Source organism: Pseudoliparis swirei, chromosome 2 (assembly GCF_029220125.1).
Source record: "Pseudoliparis swirei isolate HS2019 ecotype Mariana Trench chromosome 2, NWPU_hadal_v1, whole genome shotgun sequence".
Taxonomy (NCBI): Eukaryota; Metazoa; Chordata; class Actinopteri; order Perciformes; family Liparidae; genus Pseudoliparis; species Pseudoliparis swirei.
The window spans coordinates 988426-1016061 of NC_079389.1; the positions used below are offsets into that span (position 1 = coordinate 988426).

A 27636-nucleotide genomic window follows, 5' to 3' on the forward strand; every position below is an offset into this window, starting at 1 on the left:
GAGGAGAGTGGGAGGAAAAGGGAGATGAAAAGGCTTCATTCTTACGAGCGCAGATGTTCTTGCACATCAGCTCCCTGAGCATGTCTCTGCTGCACCGGCAAACGCTCTCTCTTTTTCATCAGGCATCGGCCGACAGGGTGTGTGTGTGTGTGTGTGTGTGTATGTGTGAGAGAGAGAGGGAGAGAGCGAGAGTGTGAGTGAGTGAGTGTGTACTGGGCGCTGACAAAGACGAACCACCCCTTAAGCCCTCCTCTCTGGGTTCAGTTATCAGTGTGTGTGTGTGTGCGTGTGTGTGTGTGTGTGTGTGTGTGCGAGCGATGCTGTTGGACTGTCAGGACATGTCATGGTGAAAAGAGGGAGGGGCCTGTTGTTTTGTTTCTTGTGCTCACCCTCATACAGTATCTCAGTGATGTCATCACTGCAGACGTGACAAGGGGGCGGAGCTACAGTACATCACTGCTGCCCAATGCAATCCACACGACACAGAAAGATCATATCGAACGGCCACTCCAGAGAATAAAGACAGGCAGTGGAGGGGTCAGCCCAGCGTGCAGAGACCACGCTGGGGGTCTTTCACCGGGCTGTCTGCTTGGAGAGGCACCGTGACGGGGGCCAAGTATCCAAAATGTGCTTTTTGTAGTCCATCTTCTGCGTGGCAGAATTGCGCAGTGGGCTTCCCCCCCCCCCCCAAGCCGTATGAAATCTCCTTGACCTCAACCTCGTGATGAAGCGGTGAGGAGAAGACGAGGACGTCCTGTGCCGCCGGTTGGTCCACAGCGGACATGTTGACCCGTCACCGTGGGGACGACACAAGTGATGCTGTGTTGTCTCAGAATGCACAAGATGCCCAAAGCCCCGGAAACAGACGCAAGTCAATGGAATTCAGCCATCGCTCGTTTCACGGTGTCTTTATAAGCATCTTCTACAAAAAGCACAGCATGTTACATAACACAGAGCAGTCTGGATTACAGCTGACACCGGATCTGTGCATAATTCATTAATTAGAGCTGCATGCAACGGGCCACTGATGGAGAAGTACCTCGTACACGCTCACTTCAACACACACACACACACACTATCTGATTAAGATCAAACTAAATTATTGTAATAATAAAAAGAAAGGTAATCTCAAATAACGATCCATTCTCTTGAAAAAAGGCCCCGAAATGGATGTATTAAAGTGTTGCTTAACTATTTAAAAAAAGAAAAACACACACACACACACACTTCCTTCTCCGTCCACTAGGTGTCACTGTGGAGATGCTGAAGGGCTCAAAGCTGCTGAAGCTGCGTTGGCATCAGTCACCAGTGAACCACACATTTATGTAACACCCCGTTGCTGTACTCTCTAGAGCGCAAGACCAGAGGAATAGGGGATTAAGAGAAAATGAAGACGCTTGATAACGTTCTCTACATCCTGGGGGGGGGGGGGGGGGGGTCTCTCATACAGTATCTCTTCGGCTGAGCCTTTGGACCCCCAGGGCCTCGTTCTTCACGTTCAGCCTTTTGCTGACACGCAGGCGAAGCCGCTCGGGGCTGAAACGGAGCGATTCAAGTCCAGCATTTACAAAAAACCTGGTCCTGAGTTCCTACCAGGGATCACACACACATGTGGACCAATCGGTGTCCAGGACTTTAAACCAAATGTCCATAACCAGACGTTTAGTAAAATCTCTATGCATACATGAAAAAGTGAGAAAATGTGGTATTTAAACTAACAATGAGAATTCCAAAGCATCCAGTTTATAACATTAAACTACACAAATGAATGAGAGATAATAGTTTGATTAAAAGAATAAACATTTATGTCTTTTCAGTTACGGTGCGTTCACTTGCAGCGCGGAAAATGTGTGAGTATGAAAGAGCGTATACCGGCTTATATTTAGAGTGTCATTCTTTTAAAAGCATATTCATTACGTAAAACTCAGCGTAAATGAACATATTGATAGAACTAATTTCCATGACTGTTCCCAAACTTTTGGCATTAGGTTTTCCATGACCGTATGAACCCTGTACTGCAGCACATGTGTCACCGTGGTGTTCGTGTCTCTTCAAAGTTTAAACCTCTTCGCTTCCGAGAACGTTTGGGCCGGTTGTTTCTCTGTTGTTTCCTCTGTGGCCTTGATGTTCACTGCACATAAAGGTCCTGCAGTCTCTATGGCAACAGCACAACCGCAGCTAGAAGTAGTGACTCAAACGTGTTTTTAGTGTCAAGGCTGGCGTCAGGGAGCGAGGGGCAAGAGCTCATGTGCAGAGGAACGAACAAGACTCGGTATGGATAACAAAACACACTCTTTAATGAGGCAAAAGTTCAAAAAAAAGGCAAAAGGTCCAAAAGGGGAAAGGCAGAGAATGGGGCGTCAAGGCAGGCAGGGTCGAAACAGGCAGGATCAGGAATACACACGAGTAACACGAACAACAGGACGACGGGAAAAAGACAATCCAGCAAAAGACAATGGAAAGAGTGGCACAGGTGTACGACATGAGACATTAACGAGACAAGAGTGGCTGAGGGCAGGTGAAGGGAATGAAGCAATCAAGGAGACAGGAGTGTCTGAGGGCAGGTGAAGGGAATGAAGCAATCAAGGAGACAGGAGTGTCTGAGGGCAGGTGAAGGGAATGAAACAATCAAGGAGACAGGAGTGTCTGAGGGCAGGTGAAGGGAATGAAGCAATCAAGGAGACAGGAGTGTCTGAGGGCAGGTGAAGGGAATGAAACAATCAAGGAGACAGGAGTGGCTGAGGGCAGGTGAAGGGAATGAAACAATCAAGGAGACAGGAGTGGCTGAGGGCAGGTGAAGGGAATGAAACAATCAAGGAGACAGGAGTGGCCGAGGGCAGGTGAAGGGAATGAAACAATCAAGGAGACAGGAGTGGCTGAGGGCAGGTGAAGGGAATGAAGCAATCAAGGAGACAGGAGTGTCTGAGGGCAGGTGAAGGGAATGAAACAATCAAGGAGACAGGAGTGGCTGAGGGCAGGTGAAGGGAATGAAACAATCAAGGAGACAGGAGTGGCTGAGGGCAGGTGAAGGGAATGAACACTCAAGGAGACAGAGGATACACAGAGAAGACACAGAGGATATAGAACAGTCTTACATTTAGTGACATAATTACCATGACACAAATCATTAACAAAGAGAAGAGAGCGCTAGTTCAATGTCTTCAAAAATTGGAAAACAATGGAATCAAATCTATATATATATATATATTAGGGCTGTCAGCGTTAACGCGTTAATCTATGCGATTAATTTGGCCGCGATTAACGCACTAAAATATTTTGACGCAATTAACGCAACTTTGTTTACTTACGGTGTGCGTTGAAGTTTTTGCACTCCTGTGAGTGTCAAGCCGCAGCAGTCCGCCTCCTTCCTCCCGTCTGCTCCTCTATATTCACAGAGAAGCAGAGGGCGACGTGTCGGTGACGCGGGGCGGAAGGTGCAGGTGACTTTTTTCTTTGCTCCGCCCGATGCGCGCGCAGACACGTCGGCATGGAGCTCTGCGGTAGCGAGCGGAGAGCCGAGACGTGTGAACGACACGTCGAGACAGAATGACATGCTGCTGTAGAGACGACCAACAACAGACGTTTAGTTTAATAAAAGAACAAAGACGTCTTTAAGGAAAGAACCTTACATTACTTCTGCTGTAATCTGGCGCTATAGAGAACATTTCAGGGGGGCGGGGCCTCACCCTGATAGAATGGTGGGGGAAACACTGGGATATGTCACATGCAAAAGACTTTAAAAGGTGAATTTACATTTTTTTGTACAATCGAGAACATGAGCCCAGACTCCAGAGGGTGAACATTACATATTTGTCAGTTTACCAAGGCCACTGGTTCTGCTGTTGTTCAATGTTAAAGATGACAGGACCAATGGGGTCTCTAATACACCTTTGTTTACTCATCTGACGTTTCACTGAAGAAACAATTTATCATCCACGATATTAAATACCTCGCTGGCACTTTATAGGTAGGAGCCTCTTTGAAAACACAGCTCTGTGGGAAGTTTTGTCTTTAAAAAAGAATACAATAAAACAAGTGTCTAAAATACACGCTGTCTGAAGTGATTACTCGTTCATTTAGAAGATTTAGTCTTTAGAAGAATTTATTTTATCGCGATTAATGAATTTCAAAATGTGCGATTAATTAGTTAATTGTTTTTAATCGATTGACAGCCCTAATATATATAGATAGATGTGTTTATGTTTCTACAAGCTTTACATATATTGACCTATTGACATGTTTACAACCTCAAGCTCAGCCTCTGATCTCTCTGCTCAGCAGCAGTTTAGTTATTCCCGATGTAAAGGCCTCTTCACAATCTGTTATCTGGGGCCAGATGTCAAATGAGATCTATGGAATAAAATGTTTTTGATGACGGAAACATTTATAGCACATGGTGTGTTCAAGGGCCGTCAGAAAGAGGAACATCCGACAACAATGAAAGGTGTTTAAAGCTTCTGGCTGATGATGAACGGTGTAGTTGTGTTGATTGTTTAAAGAAAACTTGCTTTAGAGGCCGGATTGTCTCATTAAGTAGAAGTTTGATTGGTTCATCTGCATCAGAAGCAGAAGACGCTGATTGATGAAGGAAAAGAGACAGAAAGGTCTGTTAGCGTTTTCCAAAATTGGATGTCTGGTAAAGTAATAATTCAGCCAACGACCTTCTCTCGCTCTCTCCTTTCCAAGAGGAGGATTTATTCTCTGATCACAGGTAAAATACAAGCTTGATGTGATTGCATCACAGCGGGAGTCCTTCTCGGTCAGCACCGGTCAAACCCCAAAACGACTCTGCTCTCCCAAAACAAGTGTGGCTCTTCCAGCGCCCACATCCCGTGACGTCGTGCTGACCTCGGATCTGCTCGTCCCCCTTTCTCACAGGAGGGGGGCCCTCGTCCCCCTCTCTCATTGTAACAACATGGTGTGTGTGTGTGTGTGTGTGTGTGTGTGTTGCTTTGGGTGAGGCGGAGTAGCTAACCTTCAACAGGCAGACATAATACTTATCTGCACATACTTCAGCTGCTACGTGTTGTTTATTCTGAGGTCTGAAGGACCTGGACAGGACAGTCCAATTCAATAATGCAGATTAATATTAACAGGTCCCAAAAGGAAGCATCACAGGTCTGAATCTATCCATTGAAAACTAGACTGGACGTAAACAACCTCAAGAGAATTACAGTCCTGCATCCAGAGGCCACGCGATGGAAACTACGGTTACAACTGAAGCCTTTGTATTATTGATTCATGCTAAACTAGAAGTAAAAATGGTTAAATGTGTCTTCTGGTCTATAATACTTTCCCCGTCTTCAAATAGCTCGTCTCCCAAAACCCCAAAGCCACGTCGTGATCACTAACGAGGCGGCGCTGCAGATGGACTGCGTGGCCGATACTTCCACAGAAACATTTTTGTAGCCCGAGGACAACGAGCTGCTTGTCCCGCCCACTTCACCACCGCTGAGAAATGAGGACGGACTGGTTCCCACTGCTCAGGTTGGGCCACCAGCAGAACACCTAGCCGCTGGCTGTTCTCCTTACAGAGTTATATATATATATATATACATATATATATATATATGCTTAATTGACAATGTATAAAAATGAACTCTGAACGCATCACAAAATGTCCACAGAAACATTATATAAAGAAGATCTTTCTTCAGAGCCTCCTCCACACTGTGCCCATGTGTGTGTGTGTGTGTGTGTGTGTGTGTGTGTGTGTGTGTGTGTGTGTGTGTGTGTGTGTGACTAACCCCGTGGTGTGTGTGTTGATCAAAAGGCTTCCTCAGAATAAGCATCCAGCCCCCACGGTGTCAACCATTCCTTCATGGTGCAGCACAGAATGGCTGCACGCACACACACAAATACGCACATAATTGCACACACACACACACACACACACACACACACACTGCTCAAGGACCCACGCAGACACAGTGTCATCCTGAATCCCCGAGCAGGGGGGGTCACTTCAGCAGGTGCCAGGACGCAGACAGGATGGGGGGGGGGGGGGGGATCTGGCCACAGCACAACTCAGGGGGAAGACAGACCGACAGTGTCCTCCATGCTAACGGCACAGAAAGGGCCGGCTAGGACGCTGGAGGCAGCACACACGCACACACACACGCACACGCACACACACACGCACACGCACACACGCACACGCACACAGTGGATTACGCCAATTACAATGTGTTCTGTGACCGTGTTGAAGAAACCCTCCCATATATACACAGTTCCACATTCTCAGGCTGCTCTCCTCTCTGTGGTTCTGTAGAGCAACAGGGTCCATTGGACCTGGCTGGGTCTGATGCTGGTTCTGACTCCTTGCCCTCGCTTCCTCCATCCAGCCTCTGATCTGGCATCCTTCCTAACGGCCTTGCCTCCTTCTCTGCGTCTCCTGCCTCAAAGGCCGACCTCATTGGTCTGGCCTCTTTCGCGATGCCTCCTGCCTCCTGCCTCCTGCCTCCTACCATGGTCCTGCTGATGCTCCTCCTCTCTACCTCTTCCTGATTCATGGATTGTGGAGGTCTGGATCGTGGTCCCTGCCTACTACTCATTATTCATCATTTATATTCCTTGAATGTGTTTATGTAACCCTGTTCATCTGGTCACATGACATATATTGTTCATCTGGTCACATGACATCTATTGTTCATCTGGTCACATGACATCTAGTGTTCATCTGGTCACATGACATCTATTGTTCATGTGGTCACATGACATCTATTGTTCATCTGGTCACATGACATCTATTGTTCATCTGGTCACATGACATCTAGTGTTCATCTGGTCACATGACATCTATTGTTCATCTGGTCACATGACATCTAGTGTTCATCTGGTCACATGACATCTATTGTTCATCTGGTCACATGACATCTATTGTCCATCTGGTCTCATGACATCTATTGTTCATCTGGTCACATGACATCTATTGTTCTTCTGGTCACATGACATCTATTGTTCATCTGGTCACATGACATCTATTCTTCATCTGGTCACATGACATCTATTGTTCATCTGGTCACATGACATCTATTGTTCATCTGGTCACATGACATATATTGTTCATCTGGTCACATGACATCTATTGTTCTTCTGGTCACATGACATCGATTGTTCATCTGGTCACATGACATCTATTGTTCGTCTGGTCACATGACATCTATTGTTCTTCTGGTCACATGACATCGATTGTTCATCTGGTCACATGACATCTATTGTTCTTCTGGTCACATGACATCTATTGTTCATCTGGTCACATGACATCTATTGTTCACCTGGTCACATGACATCTATTGTTCATCTGGTCACATGACATCTATTGTTCATCTGGTCACATGACATCTATTGTTCTTCTGGTCACATGACATATATTGTTCATCTGGTCACATGACATCTATTGTTCTTCTGGTCACATGACATCTATTGTTCATCTGGTCACATGACATCTATTGTTCATCTGGTCACATGACATCTATTGTTCATCTGGTCACATGACATCTATTGTTCACCTGGTCACATGACATCTATTGTTCATCTGGTCACATGACATCTATTGTTCATCTAGTCACATGACATCTATTGTTCATGTGGTCACATGACATCTATTCTTCATCTGGTCACATGACATCTATTGTTCATGTGGTCACATGACATCTATTGTTCATCTGGTCACATGACATCTATTCTTCATCTGGTCACATGACATCTATTCTTCATGTGGTCACATGACATATATTGTTCATCTGGTCACATGACATCTATTGTTCATCTGGTCACATGACATCTATTCTTCATCTGGTCACATTACATCTATTCTTCATGTGGTCACATGACATCTATTGTTCATCTGGTCACATGACATCTATTGTTCTTCTGGTCACATGACATCTATTCTTCATCTGGTCACATGACATCTATTCTTCATCTGGTCACATGACATCTATTCTTCATGTGGTCACATGACATCTATTGTTCATGTGGTCACATGACATCTATTCTTCATCTGGTCACATGACATCTATTCTTCATCTGGTCACATGACGTCTATTCTTCTGTCCATCCTGGAGAGGGATCCTCCTCTGTTGCTCTTCTTTCACACACTTTCACACACTTACTGTAAATATTGTGTTGTTTTTTATTTGTAAATAGTGTGTACTTGTTGCCCTTGCACATTCCTGCTGAGCATTGCCACTTTCATTTCACTGCACACCCTGTGTGTGTATGTGACAAATAAAACATCTTGAATCATCTTGAATCTTACCTTTTTACCCTGAAAGGGTTTTTCTATATTTTTGGGGAGTTGTTCCTGATCTGATGTGAGGTCAAAGGTCAGGGATGTCGTGTGTGTGCAGGTTGTAACGCCTTGAAAAGGGGAGTTTGTAATTTGTGATATTGGGCTGTGTATAATAAACTAAAAACAAACTGAACATTGCCTTATGTTGTGAACAGTGTCGACCCGACGGTCCGTGACGTCCTGTTCTCACCGAGGTCAGCAGCTACGGATCAAACATTCACCCTGCAGCGCTTTGTGTAGTGGAACCAACGGCTGCAACAAAAAGTGAAGAGACGAACGGTTCAACTCATCGGTCCAGGGGGAGATCCCGTGGGTACGTTCTCGTCTTCTGTTCCTTCTTGTTGGGTTTTTAAAATGTTGGCATCTGCAGACGTTTTACCGAACAAACAATTCACACCGTAGACAATAGCCAGTAGATGAACTCGTTAGTTGCACCATCCACGCTGATGTGATGTCATCCAGCTCACCAGCGACACCACAAGGACTACGTGGCCTCAGATCCTCTCACCAGGCCTCTGCATCAGCCAATCAGCCTCACGAAGTGCTCGAGGTCCAAAGGTGGACATCTGTGTCTCTTAGGGGTCTAGCTGGACAGCGCTACCTGAGAGGCTCATGCTGAGAGCATCGGGGGGAATCTTAAAATTGACATCACACACATTCAACCTCAGAGATCCTAATCAATGAAATAATAAAACACATCACACCTGCTGTTCAATTTAGGAAAACTCTTTTGCAAAAACTCTCCACTCGCTGGAAGCACTGAAGAATTGTCTGATGTCAGAAAACCTCCGAACAGGTGGAGACACACACCGAGTTAAATGAATCAAAGAGACGGAGACAGATGGAGCGCTGCTCATCAAACTGTCCGACTCCCGTCTGGCGGCTTTGAGGAGAGGAACTGGATGTTTTGTGCGTTACATAAATGACTCATTTGACTATAAATTCATCACACTGGAGGGCTACTTCCATCCAGCTTTGTTATGCAACAAAACGCAGCTGGAAACAAACAACAACAACAACAACAACAAAGCGCACCAAAAAACGATTACATAAGAGAGTGAAAGCTGTTCTCCTTATCAAACAGCGCCCCCCCCCCCTCTCCCTACCGGAGCTCTTACCTTCTCCAGCTGTCATGGTGCAACGCCGCCCTCAGCTCTGAAGCTTCACGCTCAATGCTCAGCTCGCTCCCTCTCTCTCCCTCTCTCTCTCTTTCTGCCTTACTATCTCTCGCCCACTCACACATCTTACTGGTGCAACAGAAATGGCTGCTTTGTTTTTCTCCCTCCCTCCCTCTCCTAGACCCCCCCCCCCCCCTGGGTGAACCCCCTGCCTCTCTCGCTCTTATAATAATAATAATCTGTAAACATCCCACAAGACCAGGCAGAGTTTAGGAATCAACTTTAGAGAGAGATGAGAGGAGAGGAGAGGAAGGAGAGGAGACGAGAGAAGAGGAGAGAGGAAGGAGAGGCGAGGAGAGGAGAGACGAGGAGAGAAGAGGAGAGTAGAGGAGAGAAGAGGAGAGAGGAGAGGAGAGGAAGGAGAGGAGAGGAGAGAGGAAGGAGAGGAGAGACGAGGAGAGACGAGGAGCAGCTGATGCTCCTCTACCGACAGTCAGCTGGCTCATGAGGAGTCAGGGAGCGTCGTGGTCAAACAGAGGAGCAGGACTCCCACCGGCTCTTTCTGGAATGTGAATGACTGTCGTGGGACAAGAGGAACCGGAGAGGTGAGAACCCTCCGGCAGAGCGTGACACACTCAGGTGTTCAGCCTCCGGGAAATGTCAGGTAACAACCATACGGGGTCCTACAACTCCCACAATGCAGTTCAATAGCATCCCTCCATGCCTGGTGAACGCCATCTCGAAAAAGCTCCATAGCGCAGGGTCATTTTTGCATCAGGGAGGTAAAACACGTCGTGACATCAATATGACATCATCAGCGGGAGGGGGGGTGGATCTCGTCTCTCCCGACACACTAAACGCTCGCCAGTACACCCGCATGTGTGCGTTTCAGTGCGTCTCTGAGACGTCGGTGCAGTCTCAAGGTAGATGCGTCACGAAATACAGAGAGACACGGGAGGGACACTCACCCGAACAAGAGGATGACATCATGTTCCCGGATTTTTGGACTTCATCAAATTTGCCGAAGATTACATTCAACCTGTATCAAAGAAAGAAAAACAAAATCTTTGTCAGAAGACCGAAGCTGAGGTGTACAAGTGTAAAAAAAAAAAAAAGCCCGGGCTGCTCCATCGATGTCTCGGAGGTGAAAAGCTCTCCCTCTGCTCCCAAATAGATTGCGTCCAAAATAGATGGCGTCTAAAAGTGCCGCACACACGTGATGGAGGGATGCAGAGACGCGTGGTCAAGTGTAGGCAAATGAAACGAAGCACGAAGGAGGAAACAGAAACACCGCCTCCGTCTGCAGCGCCACGCTCAGAGGGGCGTGTCCAGGGCCGGTTCCACCACCATGAAGACCGTACCACCTGCTGGGGGTCGAGTCGTGAGCTTCACATCATATACATCAACCGCAGGGGGAGAAAAAGAAAAGGGAAGAGAGTAACTCTCACAGTGCGAGGGGAAACACGAGACTCCTCGAGCTCACAGGAAGCTCGGGAGAAAATAAAGGATCACAATATGGAGGTGAAACAGAAATGTCTACTTCTGATCGGCTCTCTGTGGCGCTGCTCGGCCGAGTTGAGGTGAAGGTTTTGTTTCCTGACAACACCAACAATGGAAGTATCAACATGTGTGCTCAATTAAACAAGAACAAAATGTGCCTTTTTTCTATTTTTACTGCATCTTCACACTCAGCTTCAACTGTAGGACCTTACTGGACTCAAACGACGCCCTCTACTATGATCTTAATGTTGAACTAACTGTTATTGCAGAATGTGTTATGCGAGCGGTCCTCTGACGCTGCATCGCTTCATTCGTCCACTAGAGGGAGCAGCACCGCGCTGAGCCCTGCTCCCTGTGTGGGGGGAGGCCCACCTCCACTGTGAGCTCTTGAGTGTATGAGGCATGGAGTGAGTGAAGGATGCAAGGGCAGAAAGAAAAGAACATAGACAGGGGGAGCGGGGGGGAGGGGGCGTGGTCTCGTCTTCGTACCGTGACTGTGGCAGGCCCTTCTTGCACAGATCCATCCTCACCCTCTCCCCGACGTGTCTGTAGATCTCCACCAAGCAGCTCATGGCCCCGTCGCGTACCTGACGACCACAACGCAGGAAGTCACGCACACGGTCAACTCGTACCCACCGGGGGGCCGTCGGGGGTTGAGTTGCGCCCATTTCTGGCGCTGCACTACTCAATGCCGCCACTCGGGGGACGAGAAGATGAAACTCTCCTCTCATCCGATACAGCAGCGGCTGATCACACTGACGAGGGAACTACTTTGTTGATAATCAATACGTTTGATTGAATTTGTCGATCTCGCATAATAGTTTTAAAGTAACCAGAACCCGTGAGAATATCTCAGAGCGGCTCGTTTCCTCGGCTCTGGTCGAGGCCCCTGAACAGTCAGACATTGATATCAGTGGGCCTACCTGACTCGTGGGGTCCCCCAGGAGGTTACATATATGAGGAACGATTTTACTGAGGGTCAGGCCCTGAGCTCCGTATCTGAAAGACAAGAAGGGAAATAAATCAGCCAGCGAGAGGAGACCCCCAGGAGCCCCCTGCTGGGTGCACAGTTAGAGCATCTAAACCAGGGGTGCTCAATACGTCGATCGCGATCGACCGGTCGATCGCGGCGACCTGCCAGTCGATCGCGGCGTTGTATGGTAGATCGCATGACATTAAAAAAAATTGGCCCGCCCCCCTGTCACTTTCTCTATGGCGCCACATTACAGCCCCCCCCCCCCCCCCCCGTCGGTCGATCGCCTTGACTCGGTCACATAATAAGTAGCTCGCATGCTGAAAAAGTGTGAGCACCCCTGATCTAAACCATTCTTCTTAATTGCAATATGTTATTTGGAGATTTTGTAATTTAAGCAGAGGCTGCCTTAAAAAAAAAAAAGATCTGTCCAGGGACAGCCGATCAAACTAAATCAATAGGACACATCTGACTGGCGTGGGGGAGGGGCGGCGGACTCACGTGCTCAGCGTGGCGACGAGGCAAAAGCACACTCCTTCTCTGGTCCTGTTGTTCTTATGCTTGAAGCCGCCCAGCATCCTGTCCCACACATACTACACACACACACACACACACACACACACAGAGACACACACACACACACACACACACACACAGAGACATACACACACAGACAGAGAGAGAGTGACACACAGACACACACAGAGACACATAGAGAGAGACACACACAGACAAACACACACACAGAGAGACACACACACAGACACAGAGAGAGAGAGACACACACAGACACACACGCACACACACACACGCAAAGAGGATGTGTTGTTATCTGCCGTAGTGCAGGGTGACCTGCTGTGTACTCGGCAGGTTGCAGACTGAGTTCAGCCCCACATCCTGAACCCTGAACCCCGATGGGGACCAGGAGGTGTGTGTTATGAGGTAGGAGGTGTGTGTTATAGGTAGGAGGTGTGTGTTATGAGGTAGGAGGTGTGTGTTATAGGTAGGAGGTGTGTGTTATGAGTAGGAGGTGTGTGTTATAGGTAGGAGGTGTGTGTTATGAGGTCTGAGTGGTTGTCATCTACCCGTTTCATTCCCATGGAGACGTTACAAGTTGTGTTGGACGACGATGGCCAAACACAAGGCTGTGTGCGCGGCGGTTACTCAGGAGAACAGAGGCCAATAAAAGAAAAATGATATTGGCAGCAAATCTAAATTAGTCATCGTTGGAAATAATTCAGGCTGCGTGCTCCAACGCATGGAAAGAATGAGCTCTCAGGAGAAACTGCGTGTGCACGCAGGTGTGTGTGTGTGTGTGTGTGTGTGTGTGTGTGTGTGTGTGTGTGTACCTGCGGGCTGGCAGCTTGTTCCATGATCTTCAGCAGCACCGTCTGGTCCTGGTCTCTCACTTGGTCTTTAGAGTCTCCCAGTCGATCGATGAGGCTCGGCAGAACTGAGGAGAGAGCATAGGAGAATACGATCAGGCTCCTCCCACTTCACGGGGTTTGGGGCTGGGGGAGGGCGGGGGGGGCAGAGAACAATTGTTTAAAAAAACAACAACACCCGGGGTAAATTCAATCTCACTGTTCAGTTACATCGAGTGATAATCTCACGAAAAAGTACCTTGACGTTTCTTTAAGAACAGTTTGATTGAACTGGGAGGTTTAAAGGGGAGATTTAGTAAATAACAACAACATATGAAGAGATAAAGAGAGTGACTGATGCTTTAAAAGGTTTAGTAAGCTTGAACTGAATCGATGAGGCTCTGAGTCCCACCTCAGAAATCTGAGGCAAGAGGCCTTTAGCCACACTAATGATGACATGGTCCACCGAGAATGAACAAACAGTGTGTGTGTGTGTGTGTTTGTGTGTGAAGGGGTCTTACCGGTTCCCACGTGGGCTCTGAACCGCTCCTGTAACCTCGTCACTAAGGCAGACAAGAGGTCCAAGCCCAGCAGCGCCACCTGGTGGAGACACAATACAATGACATGAAGACGTCTGAATCTCTGATTTTTATCAAAATAAAATGTAAACATGTTCTCACATGTTGTTAATAATCACACATTAATAGAATAACCATTGCTACAACCGTGGACCTGCCCAGGTTGAAGTGTTGCAAAGCATTGTGGGTAACGATTACTTGTTCATGTTTTTAAGCATGGGCCGGCCATGTGTTGCAAGGCATTATGGGTAACGATGATTGAGTTACGTTTCGGAGCTTCTGCCGTGTTAATGAATGACACTGGCCTCCTGCAGTCTTCAACACATGAGACCAGAACCCACCGGGGCCTCTGGGAGCACGTGACACCCCACCGACACACCTGCACCGTGACCGAACTCCCTCTGACCAACCCTTCATATGAAACCACGCAGCGCTGTGACGTCAACCTTCCTTGTCATGGGGTGAGTGAGCTGCTCGAGGAACGTCTCGTGAGGGCAGCCCTGCTGGCGCCAGAAACGACACTCAAGCATCGCCTGGGCTTCGGTCCGGGTCATGGTGCAATTTTTGGAACCTCTAAATATGTGAAACGTGAGATTAACACGGAAGAACAGTGACGTTGCTCTGCTGCCCCCTGGTGGAAGAGCGCGGTACTGACACCACACTGAACCACAAGGAGCTGCATTAATGAGTGCACGTGATTGAACAGTGGTGATGCTTTACATGTGATCCAATAGTTGTTTATTTACATTCAGAATTACATAAAAAGCATTTTTTGTCAGAGTTCTACATGTTCTCCTTTAGCCGTCCTGCTCTGGAGTCTGGTGTGATATTTTTATATATTTTGTGGGGTGGCTGTAGCTCAGTGGGGTAAGGGGGTCGTCCTGCAACCCCAAGGTTGTCGGTTCGATCCCGGCTCTCCCCATTAGTTGCAAGTCGAAGTGTCCTTGAGCAAGGCACTGAACCCCCAGTTGCTTCCCGGGCGCATCACTGCAGCCCACTGCTCCTTAATGACTAAGGATGGGTTAAATGCAGAGAACTAATTTCCCCTTGGGGATTAATAAAGTATATATCTTATCTTATCTTATAAACCCATTGATTTGATATCCCTCCTCCCACAGGGCCTGGGGTCCACAGGCCGGATCCTCAGATCTGTGCCTCTTGTTCTCTCCAACAACGGTGTGAATTTCCCCCAACACTCAACTGCCCCGGGGTCTGGGTGAGGTCGCTGCAGGACGTCCGTCTGACCTTTCCTCGCATGAAACAACTGGAAGTAAACGCTCCTTTCTCGCCGCTTTTCCAGAAGGCGAGTGACAACTGCACCCTGCAGACAGATGGCCAACTGTCATCAACATCAGGACCCCCAAAATACAAACACACTCTCAAATCTCACAGGCTCCTCCCCCTCTATCCTCCAGGTTCTTCCAATGCAGGCAGTCTCTCTTAATGTCCCTTTTGTTCTCCTTGTTTTTATTAAACCTACCAACCCCGCGGCCGATATATAACTCAACCTTTTCAACACGCGAGGCTTCTGCACCAACTTCTCTACTGCGGCATATCCACTGTTCACGAGAAGCCGGGGCACACGCAGCGTAGCATGGGAAACACACAGAGGACGGCGCATCGGAGGAGCAGGTGATCTCGGCCAGGTGAGCAGGACGTGAACTTCTCCCGAAGCTACGCAGAGCACAAATATCCTGGAGCTCGACCAGGGGATCAGACAGATTCACACCTCCTGCATTTGAGCCCCTCATTTACATATCCAGCTCTGTGATATGGAGGAGTACGTTTCGTCGAACATCAAACTATTTTCTCTCATTCTGCTCCACTTCACATCGTCAACAGTGCTTTGTGGGCTGCCCTAAAATCCCAGTTCACGAAAACACATGTCCCAGTTTCTCCTGAAAACCAGCCGCCCGCGGCCGGTCCCTCCGTCCGTCTCCAGGTGGCTTTAAATCAAATAAAGGATTTCTCCCTGAGTGCTGCATGATTATGCACAGCGGCCCTCGCTGCTTTGTTCTGCTGCGCACGTTATAATGTTTTATGTTACAATGCACATTATACACAACACTAACTCAATTCCAATGTCTCGGGCGCTTCCATGCAGCTCGGCTCCGTCTGGCCCGGATCTGTGCTTCAAGTCCACCTGACATGACCCTGCAGCCGTAACTCACAAGTCGGCAGGTTTATTATTAGACACGTTCTTCTGACTCTTAACTGACAGAGACTGACATATGCAGGTGTGTTGTCCTGCTGTCTGAGGCCTGCACGCACGCACACACACAAACAAACAAGCTCGCTCACACACACACACACACACACACAGGCACACAAACAAACAAGCTCGCTCACACACGGGCAGACACACACACACACAAAAAACACACACAGAAACACACGCGCTCTCACACATGCACACAGAAACACACACACGGCTGATTCCTTTGTTCCTGCCCGGTGGCGGTCACAGAGATCCAGGCCTTCTCTATATCGTGGTTTATTATGAAGCTTTTGGAAAACATTCATATGAATAACGTGGTGAAGGAGCTTCAATGACAATTATCTGACTTCTTCATTTCTTAACAACCTTCCCGAAATTCCTCCGGCGTGAGGTCCAGTGGTGATTCCCCGTAACAACAGACTTGTGACGCCTGCTGCTCAGTGAGAACACGCCGGAGGCTGTAGCTCCGCCCCTTCAGGTCGCCGGTCGCCGCGGGGCTCGAGGGGCCGGGCCGAGAGGAACGAATCCAAAAGGGTCGCGAACAAAGGCGGTCCTTGCCGTGACCGTCGGCAACGTGAGGGGTCATGTGGACGTCCCCAAGGGGAAGAACCCTCTGCTCCATGATCACTGCTCAGATTTCAGAACTCAGAGCCACCATGGTGTCGATGAGTAAGAACGCGTCTGAGCTAATCGAGTTCAGGAGGCTGCTTTATGTCAGCGCCATCAACTGATGTCTTCAGATGTTTTAAAAAGAGACGGACATGCTGAGTCACATTTTTATGGTGAACCACAGATACAAAAAGAAGAACGAGAGACATTCCTGAGGATAATAAGTCAATAATTGCTGTATAACAAGGTCAAAGATTCAAGCTTTTCAAACTCAGCACAACTTCTCAGCGGCGCTGCTTCCAACTGGAGCCGCTGGGGAATCAGAGGCTGAAGAAAAGGAAGTCACACTCAGGATGTCTGAAAGAAGAAGGTGACAACGGTAACCACGTTCCCCCAAAACACGGCTCCCGCAGCTGAGCCTGCTGTGTGTGAATGATAGTCAGTCCTGATGTGCAGGTGGAACCGTAGCTCCTCCCATCAGGGTGTGAATGACACACACACACACACACACTTTGGATCCATGACGGAGCACTTTAGCAGCACAACCCACTCCGTGGCTTCCTTCTTTGGTTCTGCTGACTCGGCAGAACAAAAGGACAAACTGATAACACGATGCTGGTGTTAGAGGCCGACATGGAAAACTGACACGAGGAAACGACACCTCAGAATTTAAAGTCGACCAAGTGTTGCAGGTTTGTCGTCTCCTCTCACATCCCTCTGAGGGCGGTGTGTGTGTGTGTGTGTGTGTGTGTGCACAGATTTCACCTTTTTCCTTCACAACATGAATTCTATACACATCTGGGTCGTCTCAGGGGTCAGTACTGCTTTAAATTATGTCTTTTTTCCCCTGTTTGTTAGTTTTTACCTTATTTATGATCTTATCATCACCCCTTTCCCAGTTCTTTCACTTCACGGCGTCACGCTTTGTCCTGTATCGGGTGTTTTCGTCTGATGTCACTATTTAATTGCACCAATTAGAGAGGAAGAAAAGACAGAACACCTTAAAGCATTTCACCGAGAACAAAGCAGAGCAAACAGGTGCAGCGTCGTGTTTTAAAGTATCATTTTACTGTTAATCTTGGAAGATGAATTGACTGACGCATTGAAGTCATTGGCATGCGTCGAGCCTTCAAAGTCATGGAAGGACGCCCATCCAGAAAGGAAGTGGACACGTTGTGCCCCTCTTCCTGGCTCCACCCTGCAGTCAGAGACCGACGGTGTTCTCTCCCTTGTGTTACTTGAGCCGGACACGTTATCGATCCGTGTGCAGCGTAAAGCAGGCGGAGCGGTGACATCACTGAACCATTCACATCCAAGTGCCACTGGGCTTTGATTGTGTTTCTCTTTAGCACTAGCCAGACACAGCTCTGTGGAGCCGGGTACTCACATGGACCTCAGTAGTAGTAGAGTAGTAGTAGTGGTAGTAGAGTAGAGTAATAGTAGTAGTAGAGTAATAGTAGTAGTAGTATTAGTAGAGTAATAGTAGTAGTAGTATTAGTAGAGTAATAGTAGTACTAGTAGTAGTAGTACTAGTTATAGAGTAGTAGTAGCTCAGTGGAGCCGTGTATTCCTGTAGACCTCAGTAGTAGTAGAGTAGTAGTAGTAATATAGCAGTAGAGTAGTAGTAGTAACAGTAGTAGTAGTAATATAGTAGTACTACTAGTAGTAGTAGAGTAATAGTAGTAGTAATATAGTAGTACTAGTGAGTGAGTAGTAGTGGAGGAGCAGTGGTGGTAACAGTGGTAGTGGTAGTAGTGGTGGGTGCTGGTGAGTGGTGGTGGTAGTATTAGTGGTGGTAGTGATAGTGGTCGTGAGAGTGGTGGTGGTGGTACTAGTTATAGAGTAGTAGTAGCTCAGTGGAGCCGTGTATTCCTATAGACCTCAGTAGTAGTAGTAGTAGTAATATAGTACTACTAGTAGTAGAGTAGTAGTAGTAGTAGAGAGGTGCAGTGGAGGTGGCAGTATGGTGGTAGTAGTGATATGGTACTGCTAGTGGTAGAGTAGTGGCAGTGCAGTAGTGGGTGGTGGTTAGGGGTAGGCAGAGTAGTACTAGTAGTAGTAGAGTAATAGTAGAGTAGTACTAGTAGTAGTAGAGTAATAGGAGAGTAGTAGAGGTAGTAGTAGTAGAGTAGTTGTAGAGTAGTACTAGTAGTAGTAGAGTAATAGTAGAGTAGTACTAGTAGTAGTAGTAATAGGAGAGTAGTGGGAGCAGTAGTGGAGGTGGTAGAGCAGTAGTGGTAATAGTAGAGTAGTACTAGTAGTAGTAGAGTAATAGTAGAGTAGTGGTAGAGTAGTACTAGTAGTAGAGGTAGTAGTAGTAGTAGTACTTCCAGAGACGGAGAGGACAAGTTGCTCATGGCTCTGGCCCCCTTTGGAGGGCTAGCTGTGTGGCTCGCTGCAGCTCAGAGCCACGGTGTGTCATCTCAAAGTGCTTTACGGGCCGATGACTCAGACGAATGACGAGTACTCTACAGGTTACTGCATGATGGATGATGAAGATGTGGAACTCTAACAGGTTATTATGGTATTTTTGTCCAATGATGCCCTAAAAAAACTCCAACTTTCATTGTTAAAGAGACATAAACACACGGCTGTGAAATGTTCCGAGGCTTTCTCCTGAGGGAAGCTGGTCTGAGGAACAGCGACTGAAATAAAAGTAATTGCATGCGTATGTGATCTCGCCCTCCGTGTGACCTCACCTGATGTTCTTTGGTGTAAAGCCACAGAGAACATTCAGACTTGGTTTCCTCCTCACAATCGGGTGTTAGGAGCAAATAGCAAACCATGGCTTATTCAATTCAGTTCAGTTTGTAGAGCCCAAAATCACAAATTTGCCACAATCTGGACACAAACGACATCCCTGACCTTTGACCTCACATCAGATCAGGAAAAACTCCCCCAAAAAACAGAAAAAAGGTAAAATCAAGATGGCAGCCTCTTTGCATCGTCAACGTAAACAAACACACACACACACACACACACACACATCACCATGCTGGCTGCCTGTGTACCATACACACTGTGAGCCGAACATCCACCACTACTGCATCGGAGGGTTTAGGCATCAAACAACGGATTCACTGGCCCCTCGTTCCTCTCTGTCAACTGGCGGGGTCAGACAGACCCAGCGGCCAATCACGTCTCTCCATCTGCCAGACAGTTGTGCTCATTAATTGCCAACCGATTGTTGCCGAATGGAATTACACGTTAAATGTTAAATCCACAGCATTCGTTGAGGGACCGAGAGAAGAAACCCACTTGAGAATGCAGATTTTTGTTTTTCTAAATACACAATTGTATAGAAATTGCAAAAAAAGAAAGTTACACGTCACACGCACATCAAATGGCATGCAGCGAAATGGGGGATGGGACACATGCTAGATTAACAGAAAAAAGGAAACAAAATCCTTGAGTTGAGCAGATTAAATGAGAGAGCAGATTATGACTATGAGGTCGATGGAGGGGGGAGGGGGGCATTTGGACATAGGGATTTACAGCTGCTGCTGCTGGCAATGATGGCGGCCATGGTGGCCATACACAAAAGGAATCTCCTTTTACACAGAGTGCACTCCAAGATATGGAGAGTCTATGAAGGAGATAACTGAGGAGGTGGGAGGTCGGTCGAGGTTTCAGATGATCAGGGGAGGAGAATAGAGAGTGAGAAGAGGAAAGGGGAAGCAGCCAGTGAGATGATGCATGACTGTGGGAAAGAGACATGAAGAGAGACACCAGGAGAAAGGGGCGGGGCCATACAGCTCTGGACGACCTGTAGGTGTCACTGCGTTTCATTTGTTCAGTTTAAATCTGATAGGTGTTGACACTGTATGAAGGGCTGTGTATTGGCTTACGGTCTTCTTGAAAGAATATTATATTTACATATATATATATATTTATATATACACTACCGTTCAAAAGTTTGGGGTCATCCAGACAATTTCGTGTCTTCCATGAAAACTCACTTTTATTTATCAAATGAATTGAAAATTGAATAGAAAATATAGTGAAGACATTGACAAGGTTAGAAATAATGATTAATATTTGAAGTATTAATTTTGTTCTTCAAACTTCAAGCTCAAAGGAAGGCCAGTTGTATAGCTTATATCACCAGCATAACTGTTTTCAGCTGTGCTAACATAATTGCACAAGGGTTTTCTAATCAGATATTAGTCTTCTAAGGCGATTAGCAAACACAATGTACCATTAGAACACTGGAGTGATAGTTGATGGAAATGGGCCTCTATACACCTCTGGAGATATTTCATTAGAAACCAGACGTTTCCACCTAGAATAGTCATTTACCACATTAACAATGGATATAGTGTATTTTTGATTAATGTGAAAAAACTGTGCTTTTCTTTGAAAAATAAAGACATTTCTAAGTGACCCCAAACTTTTGAACGGTAGTGTACATATATATACATATATATATATATATGTATATACACACACACACACACACATATATACATATATATGTATATGTGTGTGTGTGTGTACATATATATACACACATATATATATATATAAATACACACACATATATATGTATAATAATAATAACTCACATATACTGTACGGGGTGTGAGTTAGCTCTGTACTACACTTCTAACCCAAAGCATGCTGGGACAGGCTCCAGACCCCACAACTAAAGACGTCCTTTCTTAATGTCTAGTTTTTGGCAACGGTTTTAAACATTGGCCTTTGACATAGATTTACTCTGACAGTTAGACTGAGTCAAAGGGAACTCAATGTACAGACACTAACATTGGCGGGGAGACTGTTGTGCTTCACCCAATGACAATCAAACTACAACAACTGCAAATATCACAACAAAAGACTACGGTAATCGCCCAATAATCCACGAAACACACAGAGGTAATGTCAGAATAAAAGGACCGGGTTTGTATGTCATCCTGTTAATAGGATGATACGGTTTTGAAAATGGTGCTTTGACACAACAGAGAAGAAACACAAAGATCCACCGGAGCCAGTCGGGCCAGCTCCCCCGACAAGTTGAATCCTAGTTTACCTTCACTCACATTATTACAACCTCACAGCAAATCCCCTCTATACACAAAACCGGAGGCAGTGGCTGCTTCACACACACACACACACACACACACACACACTCTCTCTAAATCAGCCCAATGTCATAGCAGGGAGGGGGACGCCGCCCTGAAGGCGTTCCTCACAGCGGCGTGTCGCAGCGTTTCCTCTGAGCTCACAGACTCAACGCGCTTTGGGGTCAACATTTAACGAGGGGCTCCAAAGTCCGACCTTCCCTCTGGAAGTGGACCAGGAGGTCCAGCTCACTCGCTGTACCGCTCACTGTAAACACACACAGGTGACCTCAGGAACAGGTCACTGGCTCTCTGTGTTTCTGTTTCTTTAGGAGTACGTGTCCACTGTCCAAGGTCGATTGACCCAAAGTATTAACACAACCCTCGGACACAGGTCACAGAGGCTCCTCTCTGGGTTTGTCGCTGTCATTCAAACTGACTTCAGACACACACACACACACACACACACACTTCTCATCTTTGAGTGCTTTTCGTTCAACTCCTTTACATATTTCTTGATTACAGATTGAACAGCGTGACACAACTCCACGTTTGAACCACATCCTTTCTTTACTCCACTCTTCCTGCAGCGCTGCTCTCCGGCCTCGACGGTGTCAACATTTTATTCTGTAAGCGAGGGTGAAAATTTAAATGAAAAATCATTTGGGTGCCCCGGTGCCTGACACCCGGGTCGACACGCTGCACTCATTGGCTGAGCTCCGACGGCCATTAGCGGAGAACAACGTGGAAGTAATCCGGTCAGAAGCGTCTCATTTCGAGCTCGTACTGCAGGTCATGTCAACTAATGAGGAACTTGAGTCTGGAACTTGAGGGCAGGCCACAATGAAACGCGGTTAAATGATCGGTTAAATGTCTCCGCCCCCTTTGATTTTACAAAATAAAGAAGGAAACAAAAGGACAAGAGAGAAGACATCGGCTTCATCCTCTTCTGCTCGTCGCCGGCAGCTGTGGTTGTGTACTTTGACAAAAGCTAATCCCAGGTGAGCACTCTGACTCTCTCTCTAATTGGGCTCTGTGGCAGCTGTCCCCAATCTGGCCTCGGCTGCTGGCTGGTTGACAATCAGTCAGCTGCTCTGACTGATTGGCAATCAGTCAGCAGCCGATGCGGCCTGTATAAAAGGGCAGCAGAGCTGGAGGGAAGAAAAAGTGAGCAGAGGCGCAGGTTTTGCGGTCTGCTTGGGTGTGTGCACTGCTGAATAAAAGATGTCTCTCGACCAAACCTCGTGGTTCCGGGCTGATCCTTGGTGCTGGGGGGGGAAACCCACGGGTAACGGACGCGGTCTTGTTACAGGCTCTTTATCTGCTAAACAGTATCGTGTCGAGGCCTCGTCCTCGCTGCAGGGCAACAGAAACGGCATGTCACGAGGAAGACTTCAAAGTGACGTAACACTGCGCTCCCTGGAGCCGGTGAGCGCCATGCAGCCGATCATCCAGCCGGTCTGCGATGAGGCCGGCCCTACGGCCAGACTGTCCGCTCTCATCGGCCGCCTGCAGTGAGTGCGTCACATGATGAAACTCATCGCTGCAACACCACAACTGAGATGTCTGTTGTCTCGCTGGTCTGTCGTCTCTCTGGTCTGTCGTCTCTCTGGTCACAAAACAACGATTGACAGTGAGGACATCAAAAACCTCTCCGGTCATTTCCCTGTCGAAGCCGTTCTCATGGAGCACCGACATAAAACGGATATCTGACCGTCGCGCTCGTAGCTCACGCTAGCTACGAGCTAGCTTAAACTTGGTTATAATGGCTAATTTATTATTTGTATTATTACGTGTATTCATGCAAGACTTGCAGTCAACGTCACGGTACTACTGTGAGTTCAGGCTGCTTTCGTCATCAGCGGTCTCCCCGTGTTCAGGGGGACCGCCTCCCCGTCGCGCCCGGCCTGACGCCGATCGCGCGGACGGTGAAACGCGGTGCATGCCGGTGTTAAATGATCCGTGCCGTACTGGCACCGGTTTTCGGTCCTCGACCCTACTGAAGAAACATGGCAGCCATTTGTGTCGGGAGAGAGAAGATACGGCGTGATCATAAAAGCAGAAAGTAATGAGCAGCAGAGAAAAGGACATGAAGCGAGGGCCTCAGCGGCTCCCCGGGGACCCCCCCCCTCTGCGCTGAATGTGAGAAACACTTGAACTCATTTCACAAACACAGAGCGGCCTGGAACCCCCAGGAGAGGCAGGGCTCTGACAGTCATCATCACAATGAAGAGACCGGAGCAGGGATCAGGACCACAGGAAGTCTGCAGCTACGTTTTCCATATTGATTGGAGTGTTATCCCGGTGGTCGTATCGCCACGCCGGCGGTCAGCTCGAGACGCGTCCGTGGCACCGGGTTGTCTGAGCGATCGCTTTACGGGCTCGTCAACCGGCGCTGCCGGCCCTCAGCGATTCGGTCGGCGGACCGGCTCGGGGAGCGGAAGGGATGAAGACGACGGCGGGGGAGGGGGTGATGATGGATGGTGACTGACAAGAGGCTCAGCGCTCTCCTGGAGGAGGCAGCGGAGGGGACACAGATCACAGCCTCCTTTACTGGCGTGGTCCTGCAGCATCGCACGTGTCTGGATTAGGGTCAGCTCGATGCACGCACGGTCCGAGAAGGACGCGATGCGAGGAGGAACCGAAGAGAGAGAGAGAAGCGACTCGGGGAGGCGGAACACTCACTCATGTCAAGAGCCCCAGAAACACTCAGGCAGCATTCAGCCACATCAACCAGAGAGGAGGCGCGCACACGCACATGCACATGCACACACACACCTCCTTGACAGCGCCACACCTCTGCATTTAGCCAACCGTGTACTCTTGACTCGTTTCGAGTCGATCAGGCAGCTGACGCCACAGCTGGGATGTGGCTGCTGACTCGACATCCCCCCCCCTCCCCCTGCGATGGATGGGTCACGCAGACGGAGATCGCTCCGGAGAAACGACAACTGCGGCCGAGAGTTGAACCGTCCGTCGCTCGCATGACTCTTTTCCTTTTGAGATCGCGCGTGTGTGAATCACTGAAGAGGCTCCGTTTGGCCGGGCGGTACGGCGGCCGCTGGCGTCCACGGCGTCTGCTCCTCAGGGCACTTCAAGACGTTGCTCCTCACATCGCACACAGAGACACTCAATAAGTGTTTACATCATGAACTGAAGTTAGGAATTTAGACTAAATCAGTTAAACAGTCCAATTGTACGTCAGGGCGGAGTTAAAGGAAAAGGTCCATGTACATTACCTGGGAGACCAGCCAAACAAAGTACACATAACACATGCAAACATCAGGGAACCATTTGAAGAACGCTGAATGTCTACCCTACATGCTTGAGACTGGGAACATTTCAAAAAGTCTGAGTTGAGCCTTTCGTTGTGTTTCAAGAACACCTGAGGCTCTTCCACATGACAGCAAACTCCTGAACTCAGAGAGCTGCTGCTGGTCCTCTGGGAATAGAAGTTGGTGCACAAGACGTCAGCTAGCCGGCCAGGAAGTTTAACACTCCGATGTTTGTTAACTAAACAGAGAAAGTATGTGCAGCGGAGAAAGCCCGCTGGAAGACTGAGAGAGAGAGAGAGAGAGAGGCTGTAAAGCTCTCTCCTTAAACAGTTGCTTGGTATTGGAGACATCCGGCCAAAGCACCATTTATGGTGAATGATTCCATCACCTTCTCTCGTTCTCTCTCTCGTTCTCTCTCTCTCTCTCTCTCTCTCTCAGTTCTCAGAGCGACAGGGTGTGTGTTTGGGGCTGCGGGCGTTGTCTGTGTTCTCTCTGCGGCAGCGGGGATTGCGACCGGCGTCTCTGAGAGGAGACGCTGCGGGCGCGGCTGGCGCTGCGGCTGGAGCCGCCGATTCCAGCGGAGAGCGCGGCGAGCGGCGTCACTGCTGCTGTATCTGACACACATGTGGTGAGTATGAATGAGGGAGTGAGTGATGGGGCTGATGGTGCCGATGGGGTAAGGGTGGCGAGGGGGGGGAAGAGGGTGGGGAGGCTGGACAGGGCAGTGAGAAGCAGGCTGTGGGTGGGGTCGGGAGCGACGAGAGGAAAGGGGAAAAAGCGGACCAAGAAAATGGCGGGGATGTGGGTGGATCTGCCAAGAGCAGTGGGGTAGAGGCTGTGGGTGAGGTGGGAAGTGGGGAGGAGGAAGGAAAACAAGAAAAAGAAGGGGAAAAAAATAAACAAAAAAAGATTTAAAAAACAAAACAAAAACATATTGGTGGTGATGGTGGCACGGGCTTAGAGGTGGAAGTGGGAAGTGGGGTGGAGAATAATGAGGAAAGTGAAAAAGAGGAGGAAAAGGGAAAAAAAGATGAGGGCAATGGTGGTGAGAAGCCCATAGAGGGGGTAGGACAGGTGGGTGGAGTCGAAGAGGTGGAGGAGGACGGTGCAGGGGAGGAGGGGGCGGAGCAGGTAGAGATGGACGAGGAGGAAGCAGGGGGGCAGAAAGGGCCCCAAAAAGGAAAAAGAGTGGCCAGGCGCCGGCAGCGAGGCCAAAGCCAGCAGGGTGGAGGAGAGGAGGAGGAGTCAGGGGGCGAGGCCGGTGGAGGATAGCAGTGATGAGGAGGGGTCAGAGGACAGCGACTCTCCTCTGATTTTAACAAATAGTCAGGAACAAAAGCTGTATACAGCCGACGAAATAAGTTTGTTTCTACATAAAACAAAAAACAAAAAGTAGAGGTCAGGGATCACTTCCCTGACCTCGTGGCTTTTGTACAGTCGTGCCACTTCCACATGAGAAAAAATAAACTAGACAAACAAGAGGTTTTTAGAATTAAAAAGTTTTTACCCAAAGTAAAGGAGTGCATCCAGCAGGGGGAGGTGGAGAGCTCCAATGTGTGTTTTAATTAATTTGTTGATTTTAAGTTTTATTTGTTTTTTAAGCTCTTTTCTTTTAATGAACACATTCAGAGTCGGAGTTTTAAACGTAAATGGAGCGAGGGACAGTAAGAAGAGAACATCAATTTATGAATTTAACAAGATGAAAGCCAACGATGTTCTCTTCTTACAAGAGACGCACAGCGACAGCACCAACGAGGCGGACTGGAGGAGGGAGTGGGGGGGGGGAAGTCCTCCTGAGCCACAACACCAACCTCAGCGGAGGAGTGGGCTTCCTCTTCTCCAGGGCCTTCAGCCCGCGGTCACTGGAGGTCAAACACATCGTGGAGGGGAGGCTGTTCTTTGTGAAAGCACGGTTCGACCTTTTTAATGTTGTTTTAATTAATGTCTATGCTCCAACAACTGGGACAGAGAGGAAGCTGTTTTTAGCCAAAGTTAATGATGTTTTAAATGACTGTGCCTCGGAGGATTTTTTATTCTTGGGGGGGGATTTTAACTGCACAGAGGATGATTTTAATGACAGAAATCACACAGAGCCACATCCAGCTTCACAGCAGGTGCTGAGGAGGCTGGTCCATTCTCATGGCCTGGTGGGCGTGTGGAGAAGGATGCATCCGGACTGCCGACAGTACACATGGTCCCACGTTAGGGTGGGAAGGATCTCCTCAGCCAGGTTAGACGCTATTGATGTTTTTAAGCACCATTTTAATATTTTTAAAATGTGCAGCATTGTTCCGGCTGGTTTTACTGATCACTCTTTGGTTTTATGTCATGTTTTTATTAGGAATTTTTTACCCAGGAGCGCATATTGGCATTTTAATACAGTTTTAACTTTCGATAGGATTTTTAGGGAGGTGTTGTTTTATTTTTGGGGCATTTTTAGGCTGAGGAAGAGTGAGTTTAATAATCTTAGGCAGTGGTGGGACCGTGGTAAGGTAGAAATTAAGCTCCTTTGTCAGCAGCACACTTTCAACGTCACTAGAGACGTCACCAGATCTATGAAGGACCTGGAGACTGAGATAGTGGACCTAGAAAGTTTAAGCGAGTCCACAGGAGATCGAGGACATATTGAAGTCCTCAAAAGTAAA

General features: G+C 48.0%; 1 protein-coding gene and 1 non-coding gene across 37 annotated transcripts in view; one reads left to right on the forward strand and one right to left on the reverse strand.

Moving 5' to 3' along the window:
* Positions 1-27636, reverse strand: part of clasp1a (cytoplasmic linker associated protein 1a) — a 78710-nt gene that overhangs the window by 40369 nt on the left and 10705 nt on the right. For all 36 annotated transcript variants that reach the window (XM_056439059.1, XM_056438993.1, XM_056438943.1 and 33 more), the window contains exons 3-8: positions 13773-13851; positions 13237-13340; positions 12389-12480; positions 11838-11913; positions 11404-11501; positions 10383-10453 (exon numbers count right to left, since the gene is read on the reverse strand). In XM_056439059.1, the coding sequence (XP_056295034.1) occupies positions 10383-10453; positions 11404-11501; positions 11838-11913; positions 12389-12480; positions 13237-13340; positions 13773-13851 (520 nt within the window). The remainder of the gene's footprint in view (positions 1-10382; positions 10454-11403; positions 11502-11837; positions 11914-12388; positions 12481-13236; positions 13341-13772; positions 13852-27636) is intronic.
* LOC130209609 (U4atac minor spliceosomal RNA) lies at positions 14274-14401 on the forward strand. Its single transcript, XR_008834649.1, has one exon. It is a non-coding gene; the product is annotated as a U4atac minor spliceosomal RNA (small nuclear RNA).